This window comes from Anoplopoma fimbria, chromosome 12 (genome assembly GCF_027596085.1).
Source record: "Anoplopoma fimbria isolate UVic2021 breed Golden Eagle Sablefish chromosome 12, Afim_UVic_2022, whole genome shotgun sequence".
Lineage (NCBI taxonomy): Eukaryota > Metazoa > Chordata > Actinopteri > Perciformes > Anoplopomatidae > Anoplopoma > Anoplopoma fimbria.
The window spans coordinates 12,518,199-12,528,586 of NC_072460.1; the positions used below are offsets into that span (position 1 = coordinate 12,518,199).

The window sequence follows — 10,388 nt, forward strand, 5'->3', positions numbered from 1 at the left end:
TATCATGCTGTCCTGATTCTTAGTTTATTAGTTTGCCAGTTGGTGCACCTCTATTGTGATGAGTATTATGTCCTTCTCATGAGTCCCCCAGTCAGTGGTAAGCCACCTTTTGTTGAGTTAACCCCACAGTTTAGTTCGACAGGGGAGGATGTTGAAAAGGTGCTTGCATTGTATTTTTCCATCCCCTGGGTCTAGACTGCTGACACGTACATCATAACATGGAGCCCCTAAACATCTCACACTAGAGGCTCTGGCCTGCACTCACCCAACAGTGGTGAGACTGTGTATGGCAGGACATGAGATGAAGGACGAAAACATTAAATCTAAACTATGCTCAACTTCAAATGTGCTGATTTAAAATCCTCAGCAGTGAATAATTATGTTCTACTTCCATCAAATGATCCATTTCAAACAACCTTTTAAAACATTCTTATTTCATATATGAATAATCTATGGCCCTTACAGACTGATAATTTGTTTTAATACTAGATCCAATAAGAATCACAGAATAAGAAAGTGGCATCTTTGCTTATTACTTGCAGGGAAAGTATGTTGCCATGTTACAAAAAATCCCATAAAGCAGGAACACAAAACAAAGGGCATCTACAGCTCTGAGGAATTTCATGCTTCCATTTCCTTATTGCACTCATGGGATGGGAATCCCCTGAAGAACCCTGTGACGTTAGAGAGAAGTGAGATTAGAGTGCTGTGAAACAGCACTACACAGTGGTAACAAGGTAACATTTCACATTTTCACAGGAATAGGTTTAGTGATGGTTCCGTTTTTAAAGTCTCTTCATTCATAGGCTCATATGTAAATTGAAAGAATATCTGTAATGGTGTTTATATGTAATTGTCACTCCTTTCTATACTGGCTGTGAAGAGATTCCTTCCTGAACGTGTTTCAATGTAGGAGATGACACTAAATCTATTCAACCAAAGTTAATAGGAGGCTTTAGAAGACGGAGATAGAGAAATCAAGGGGGTATTTTACAAAGTCTTTTTAGAGAAATTCCCTTTGAGTTAGTGTTGCAGCTCAGCAGAGAAGCGCTTTGATGGGAACCAGAGATTTTTTTCTAAAAAGATGGATGATTTGGTCAGATCACATTCGAACAACAATGAATAATAAAACCTTCCTCAGTGAATACTTAACTTCATTGATGAGTTTAACTTGTATGTGATGCTTCAACACTAAGGCCTTGCATTCAACAGTCTGAAACAGTTTATTAAAAATGTATACCCAAACTCCCATAGCATCAAAAGATGAACAGTTGTTGAATTAAACACACAAGCCTTCAAAGCATAGTTCTAGTGTATCAGATTAACAAACAATTAGAAACTATTGTTTCAATTTTTTGGGACACTCTTGGTAGAATACATAAGATATCTGCCCTCATCTCAAATGAATCCTTGTACGTGTTGCTATGTTTTGTACACTGGCATAGAGAAACTAACTCACTTTTGCAACGGTATAATTATATGCTGAGTTTGTACCACTCTAGCACAATCTCCACACAAGCTGTAAATTATAAGCACAAGCATCTGTTTATTTTAAATGTTGAAATATGTTGAAAAAATTAAATCATTGTTAAATATTTGCAGATATTGGCATACATTAGAAAACCCATTTCAAGCAGAACTGCTGTTTTTAAATTAACAAACAAAATAAGTGCATTTTACAATACAAACATTAAAAGGGGGAAATGTTCATTAAAAAATTCAACTTTTTTGGAAAATAGGCATTTTGAGTTTTTTTTTCTTCATTAGAAATCACAATGTTCAATACATAACCTGACATTGCAAAAAAAACAGAGAGACAGAGAAAGGTGTAAGACATCAGCACATCCCGTTACAGTCATTAAGTCAATGAAAAAGAACATTTTCATTTCAACAGAATTGTCCATGCAGAACAGAACAGCAAAGCACAGCACTGTATGTCGCTATGGATCTCTGTGCATGTCTGTATTCAACAGTCACTCCCTGTCACTCCCTTGAGGGGTTTCGCTTTGGAAACTGCGCGGAGATGAGGTCTCTTCTCCTTTATTTGCTACTGATGTGGCAGCCATGTTCATTTACTCAAGGTCGGGCATTTCTGGAAGAGAGACAATGTGAAAAATGTGACTTTTGTGAGTTATGTGATACGATTTTAAACTAATAGTTCACCTTTAATAGTAATAACATAAAAATGAACGCACCCAAAAAAGAAAAAAAAATACAGGTAGTTCATGAGGCTTTTTGGATTGTAGAGCATCCATTTTCAAACTAATACCAAACATACCCCTTAGTGATTTTATGGCAAAAGTTAACCACTGATTAAATTCAATTAATTCTGCTTTAATAACAGACCTTTACAATCAAGCCCTTCCAAACATATTATCACCACTACATGGGATGATCATCTTTTCAAAGAAAACTTTTTATGGGTTTCTTAACAGATCTTTAACATCAATATTTGGATGAACTTAGCACTGCCAAGCATCACCTCTTCACCCCATTGGTTTAAGGGACTACTTATAACAAATCACCTGACAACTCATTTAGAATTGTACTTACGTTCATCGTCACTGTCTGCAGAGTCATGCTGCAAAAGAAAGCAGAAACTACAGTTACCACCTTGCCGTTGTATGCCTCCGCCAACTAGTCATGTTGCAGTTTACAACCATCATCACTTCATTATTTTTAAGTCCTAAGAGTTATTGGGAAGTCACAGAGACCTTGCCCTTTGACCTTCAATATCTAATCAGTATAACCTTGCGTGCAGTGGACTATTGTGCCAATTTTGAAAAAAAGAAACTAAACCTTCCCGGAGTTTGCTGAGATATAGCGTTCATGAGTATGGGACGGGCGTATGTACAACCTGAAAACATAAAGCCACTTAAAACAGCTGTTGCCAGTGGAGGAATAAGATCATACCTCTTCTCCTGCACCATCTAAATCAGGTACATCTTCCCTTCCAATTGTGTTCATCATCTGTGGAAATGCACAGGAGACAACATGTCAGCACTTTGGTATCTGGAATTACTCGTTCCTTAGCATTGTGCATGTTCAATATGCTTACCTCTGAGAATTTGTCAAAACTTGACAAGTCATCCTCTGAGTCATCCTCCCAGTCTTTCCAATTATTGAAGTCCACACTCAGCCAGTTGCTCTGAGAAAAGATTGATTCAAGTTTAAGTAAGGCAATATTTAGCATTTCTACAGCTGTTTTCTAATTTTCCTAGCTGTTTAGCTGGGTGGCATATTAGCACTTTTCTTGGAACTAAGAATTTTAATGTTTGTAATCATATGTACCAGTACTTGGCAGTCAGATGCAAATTTTATTAATAAGTATCTTAAATAAATTAGCTTTATTTGGCAGTATCTGGATTGCACTTCGTTGTTTTTTTTTTTAAAGAATGAAAATTACCTTTGTCTTGTCTTTAGTAAGTCGCGGCCATGATTTCCCAGCCTCTGCTTTTCGTAAACATAACAATACAGACCTGTCAGTGCGTCTGTATTTTGAGTCCTAAGTGGAACAAAGAGAGTTTGATGAAAGTTTTGAAGGATTAAAACATGTGGTAGAACTGCAACTACATCTACAGATGACAAACATACTTTGGGGTCAATCTCCCCGAAGAGGTCCACCGTATTCTGTTGTTTGATATTATCTGTTCCACTGACACACCTATAGAGTAAATAGAAAAGAAGCTGTGATATTTCCTTTACAGCTGCCGACAATATGTGTTGTCATCATTCTGCTCCTCCACTAAACCCCAGACCGGGGCCCTGATTTCAAAATGCATTTTAAAGCTCATCTTTTCTTTGAGATGATTTTGAGAAAGATAAGAAATTCTCAGGAATGTTACCATTTAACGTTATATTAATGCAACTTACCCAAAAACAAATTTAGACTTGTCGAAATTTACTTTCACATCTTTACTGTCCTCCACGCAGAACTCTACAAAAACAGAGTCTCGTCTGTCATACCACTTGGCTGTTGCAGGCTGCCTAATGACAGAGAGTAGAAAGAGGGAATAAGGACATTTATACAATCCAACATCTCCCATGCTTCATCCTAAATCTGACATAGGTATCAACCAAGAGCTAATAATGTCCTGTTTATTAATATTAGCTAATATTTTAAAATAGATCAATACTTTCACAGCCAAGGGGTGCTCATCTGGTGGCCCACGTGTGTTGGGTGCAGTCGATTTAAGGTCACGTTGCTCAAGTGTCACTCATTCATTCCAGGTTAGCCTCTAAAGTGTTATTCACATCTTTATCCAAAAGCGATAGGCCTATCGGTTCCTGTTGTCTCGAAGATTACTAATAGTACATTACTTATATATGAATGTTTATCAGAGCCATCATTTGATTAGCTTACTGAGAGTGAATCGAGCACAGCTTGATAGTAAATGTGTAATTATTTGAGCCACAGTGAGGAGAACAAGCAGCTGGATGAGTTCCCCAACACTGTCCCCTCGTACACACTGCAGGCCTTGTGTATTGTGCATTATCAAATGTTTAAACGTCACACACGTGTCCACTTATACTAGCTGAAGTAAATCTCCTAGGCTGATCGTGACACCACACTTTACCAGTGCTAACATTAACACTGATAATGTGTTGCTTGACATTAGCCTAATAGCTAACGATAAAGGAGTAAAGGCGAGGACTGTCTGTGAGACTGAAATAAACTACAGTGTCATAGTATGGGACATGGTGGAGCCACTCTACACTGGACGGAGGGAGAGCTGTCTGCGGGTGGATGTCACGATGTGCTCCTCTCAGTCTGACAGCCGTGTAGTCATGAAGCTCCGAGGCTAGCTCGTGTAGCTAAGTTAGCTTAGTGAGCCGGTTGATCCTCAGTAACACGTGTAGCTAGTCGCTATGACAGCATACGACCACATAGTAAACCCAACACTTACATCTCAACTGTTTCAGCAATTTAATTCCCTCGTCGCTCCACGATACAGATAAGTGTTACAAAGCTGTGGTGCCCGGCAAAAGATGAGAACTGAAACCTAAACAGTTAACTCTGACGTCCAAGAGCGACGCGTTGGTGTCTCGCCAAACATCGCGAGATTTCGATTCTCGTGACGTGGTTTCGCCCGCCTGCTACGCGCGCGTGTGCACGGGCCGTAGACGTCAGAGACCATTCTAGAACGAATGTGACTTGTCTTCCAGAGCAGTGCAGAAGCGCCTCTACCGGTGTCCCTCCATGGTTGACTAAACTCACACCCACTGGTGATAAAGATGGCGAATACCTGCTAGTTATATGAATGCAACCATAACTGTATTTAATTATGTATATAAGTTGTTGATAGCAGGAGTCCTGGAATCTTTGTGGTTGGGGGTCAAATCAGATCCCTTGAATACAAGTAGAAATAGGTTATCACACTACGAAGCATGCAATTCAATTCAATTCAGTTTATTTTGTATAGCCCAGAATCACAAATTACAAATTTGCCTCAGAGGGCTTTACAGTCTGTACACATCATGTCCCATGTGACTTTAGTATCACTCCGCCAGGCTGTTGTTTTTTAAACCGTCACTTTCATTTCCCTCAGTTTCACTTTCCTGTAAAAAAAAAAAAAAAAATCAAACACACACACACACACACACACACACACACACACACACACACACACACACACACACGCACACAAAAAACATTTAACAGGGAGAAAAAAGGAAGATTAGAAATTGAAATCTATTAAAGAGTGATTGGGCCTTAAAAAGTATTATTTGCTAAATGTTCTCATCAAGTTAAAGCTGCCTACTTAATGCAGAAAAATGGCCATTGTGTGTGCTATACCCTACTATTATATATTATTGGATCATTACATTTTTGAGGGGGAACTCATTTGATATATTATTTATTGAATGGTATAGCAATGTAATGCATCATATCTTTTGTATATAAAATCTTAATTTGTTAAGTATGTAACTGAAGCTGTCAAAAATGTTGTGGAGTAAAAAAGGGACAATACTTGCCTCTGAATTAGGTGGAGTCGAAGTACAAAGTGGCAGGAAATAGAAATATCAAGTAAAATACAGCTACTTCATATTAAAGACAGGATTGGTAAACTTCAAAAACATTTTTGTTGAAATTCTCATTACATCCTTACAGCAATCAATGAATCAAATGCTCTCAGCAACAAATGCAAAATAATCGGTATCTGTGGCTGTCGCAGGACTGTAATAAGCCCGTCCAATCATGGCATTCGGCCTGAATGTAATGATTGGACGCCTGCCTGCCTGCCTGCCTGCCTGCCTGCCTGCCTGCCTGCCTGCCTGCCTGCCTGCCTGCCTGCCTGCCTGCCTGCCTGCCTGCCTGCCTGCCTGCGAGGTATTCTGTCTGTGCACTCATTGGCCGTCATTGGCCTTCACCGGAGTCTTACACAAGCTGCTAGCTTGACAGATGGGACTCCAGACAATAGACAATATTATTCATTGTGATATGTTTACGTTCAAAATGATTATTTTAGGGGAATGGCTTTCAGTGTTGCCGACATGGGGATTTTCTTGCTAGATTCAGCATCTTTAGGAGCTAGTGCTGTTCTATACCTTCATTTGAAAAGAGTTGGCAACACTTGGCTAGGTTTTTCAGTTGGATGATTTTTAAGATTTAGTCTACTCTTGCTAGTTTTTCAAAATTACCAAACCTGCCTTTAAACTTAAAGGTGCTGTGTGGATTTTTAGAAATGTGTGCATTCAGAACTTATGTTAACTTGTGATGCTACAAAAAGAGGTTTATTTTGTGTTAATTGCTAGGATGATGGAGCTATAAAGACTTGGTTGGATTGTTGTTGATGACCACCCACCTGAAGACCCTGTACACTTGCCAGCACTCTTATGCCTATTTTATACTTTCACATAGCACCTGAGACGCTGCAGAAATTTGATTGGACATCAGAGCGGGAGGTAGGTTTTTTGGTCAGGTACGTTACATCCGTTACTACAACAACAACAACAACAACAACAACAACAACAAAAACAATGTGGCAGCTGCAACTACTATCCATACCATCAACTAGGCATAGTGAAGGAGATGTTTCCCAGTTCTTTTGTTTAACATTATGATACAAAACATAAAGACACTTGCTTGGCCCATTTCATTTGACTGCACACAATGAAATTGAGTTAAGGTAATTAAAAGTGTTAACAAGTTTCCTGTCAGTGTCATGTAGCCGACCATCCTTCTGGCAAAACCCTGCGCTGCTGCATCACACCTGACTAAGTAAATAAGCCTGGATAATTGGACTGTGCTACTACAGCCAGATGGCTGTTCAGAAGTCACTATATCTGCCACAAGTTAATTTCCTGTGGGTTCCAGCGCATGTAGGGGTGAGTGGGAATGAGTAGGAAGATGAGTTGGCAGAGAAGGCTTTAAAGAAAGAAAACATTGATATGCAAAGTGTATTATTTGGGGGAAAAAATAAACCAAATGTGGCAAAAAAAGGTCAGACAGAGAGGAAAAAGGGGGGATATCTTTATCATATTCCAAAGAGTGTCAACATTACCTTGATAGGTAGTTGGAACAGGTGATAGGAAACAGAGTTGGCAAGTTAAGGTTGGGCTATTGTGCGCTAAACAAAACACTGAAAATGATAGGGAAACACCAGACAGGGTAGAGTGAGGTATGTGGAAAAGATGAGTAGGTTGAGCACATATTTTTGAGTTGTAGTGAGTTTGAGATGAAGGGAGATGATGCGGAATAATTTGAGGGAATTTAGGCAGCATGAATGCCCATTAAAAGGAGTACTGAGCATGGGTTAGAGAGCACAGGTTAGGGTACTATTGGCTTTCTTAAGGAACAAAGTTTTTTTTTTTTATAGGATATGAATGAAATGCAGGGGTATGGTACAAGGATGCTTGTCAGAGGCTATGATTATATAGGTCTACAGTGTAAAACATGGAGGGTAAAATATATGTAAATGTATTATGTGAGATAAAAAAAAAATTGGGGGAAAGATTGTAAGACTATTGTCTGATCCACACTAGGAGCAGAAGAGCACTCACTACAATGTTTGAAAATAAGTTCTGTTAAGTTAAGTTGTGCCTAGGCTCCAGAGCAGTTATGTTAAGTTTATACGGTTATTTTAATGTGTCCCTTTTACTTGATTATGTAACCCATCTTGATTCTTGTAAATACTTTGGGTGAATAAAATACCATTTTTTTCCCACCTTTACCTGCTGTCCAAGCTTTATGCGTACCCTGGTTATTCACATATGGTGGCAGTAGAGGGATCAGCAGTAGGAGGTGCAGGACAAGTGTTTTTTGGGATGAAGAAGGCCGCAAGGGGGGGAAAGTATGGCCACTCGAGAACAGCAGGAGTTGAAGGAACAGTCTGATGCTGAAGTGGAAGTGGAGCCGGGTCCTAAGAAATGCCCTGGCAGCCCGCCATTACCCACCTGGCCAATATTCTGGGTGCACATATTGGACAGCCCGCACCTCTCCAACATTTTATCAACTTTCTGGTTAAACAGAACTCCTGGGGGCAGATGTGTTGGATTCAGATGCAGATTACTCTCCTGCTTAGACAAAGTTTGGAGTCTCCCATAATGATAGTTTCACAGAAGTACATTTGAGAACTATACCCAGGGGCCAAGGCTTCAGCATTTGACTGATACTAGTTATCTTGAATTTCTTTTGTCACTTTTGAAAGGATAGCAGCAGCATGAAGATGGCCAACTGAAGATTGGATTTTCAGACTCATTCTATTATTATTACAGCCAAAGCTAGACATGCTTTTTTTCCATATGGATATTAATTTTACACTAGAATATAATAAAGACAAAAGGGAATTCTTCAAAGATATGACATAAGAAACCAGAAAACTACAGTTGAACCAGATGAGAACCAAAAATAACTATATGTCAGGTTAAAAGAGATTTATGGGAAGTGGGTACATCCAAAAGGAAAGAAGGTGAATTCAATTGGAGAAATGATTGTCCTGGAACAATATTATTATTATATAATATTATTCCCCTGAGCTACAAATTTGGACTACGGACGCAGATGACTTAGCTGATGTGTTTGTTGCTGCCAGACGAGAGAAGCAAGCATGGAGCCCGCCGCCTGGAAGTCAGCTAAGGACCCAAAAGGGCCAGGTGTCTCTCGGTCAACACAAAGGGTGGACTCAACAGGGGGTGCCATTTTCCTACATCCAGAGGGGTGCTCTCATGAGTCACTACATCTGCACCACAGAAGAGGAATGGGTCAAGCCACCCATTATCTGCTCTTTGATTGAGTGGGAGGTAAACAAAGCTTAAAGGTAGGTTAGGAGAGAGAATGGAGTCCACTGATATGACTCCCTTTTGCGATCCTCCAATGTGACTAATGCGAAAAAAGTGTTCATACTAGCTACAGGCTACAAGTCATTTTCAATGGAAGCCGGTGACATAAAGCTGCAAACTGGCGGCAAACGCTTGTCGCTGTGTGAAGGGCGTGATGCGCTACAAATCAAAGTTGAGCTGATGATGAAAAACATATAGAACTTTGGCTTATAGTTCATTTCTCAACAGAGACTAGCAGAGATGAAGTGGTGGAAGCCAAAGCATCTCCTTTCATAGCTTGCTTCTCAGTCGGCTAATCAACAGATGCCCCTCTCGCTCTTAGCCATGCTATCAGAGTGAAGCTCAAGCTTAACAATATCGGTTTATGTCCCCCATAGGAGTGGAGGTTGTCAGATGCACCTGCTGTCGTGGTGTTTGACTTCAGGTGTTTTTCTTAGTGGGCCAAAGCACTCAAGCAGCAGAGAAAGACATGGAGACTGACAGAGGACTTTAAAACAAACTTTGGGAGCTTTTTCAAACACTAGGACAAGAGAGAAGGTAGGCTGAGAGGCAGTGTCACCAATATGAGGGTTGGCAGCTGTCGATACAGCAAGTGAACAATAGCAAGAAGGCAGGAGAAGAGAGAGCAGCCAGAATAACAATGTTGGGGAGTTTCTGACTGCGTGGGAGACAACCAATGATGTCAGAGATGATGGGATAAAAATATCTGAAGAATAGGTGTTTGACTCACATGGAGTGGGACATTATACATACATAGGTTGGTTTAGTTGATTGGTATTGGTTATTGGTGACAAAGAAATCCATCTTTCTTTTCACCTCTGACCACCTTGTGCAAGACTTCTGCCTTTCAAGGACTAGAAATGGAGCCAAAACAATGACAGGCCTTGTGGTGGAGGGAAGACACTTTGGAGATGAGAGGCTGGAGGTAGTTGGCAGACAGGAGCTTTTTTTGGCAAGAAATGCTATAGTTAGAGTGCACAGTATAACTGCTCAGTCCCAATTTTAGCTCATATAGAGGAGGGGACATGAAGCCCAGACGAGAGCAAAGTACACCTTTTCAAGATTATAAACCATGTAAACCATGGATATTTAATCTCTATATAACT

The 10,388-nt window shown here is 39.9% G+C and overlaps 1 protein-coding gene across 1 annotated transcript; it reads right to left on the reverse strand.

Annotated features, from left to right (window-relative positions):
- Window positions 1–1,204: 1,204 nt before the first annotated feature.
- On the reverse strand, window positions 1,205–5,068 carry ptges3a (prostaglandin E synthase 3a (cytosolic)). Its single transcript, XM_054609018.1, has 8 exons — window positions 4,908–5,068; window positions 3,874–3,987; window positions 3,595–3,664; window positions 3,407–3,505; window positions 3,059–3,148; window positions 2,914–2,970; window positions 2,554–2,581; window positions 1,205–2,092 (listed from the first exon to the last, which is right to left on the reverse strand). Coding segments are annotated over exons 1-8 (480 nt in total). The 5' UTR covers window positions 4,910–5,068; the 3' UTR covers window positions 1,205–2,072.
- Between the last annotated feature and the right edge of the window lie 5,320 nt (window positions 5,069–10,388).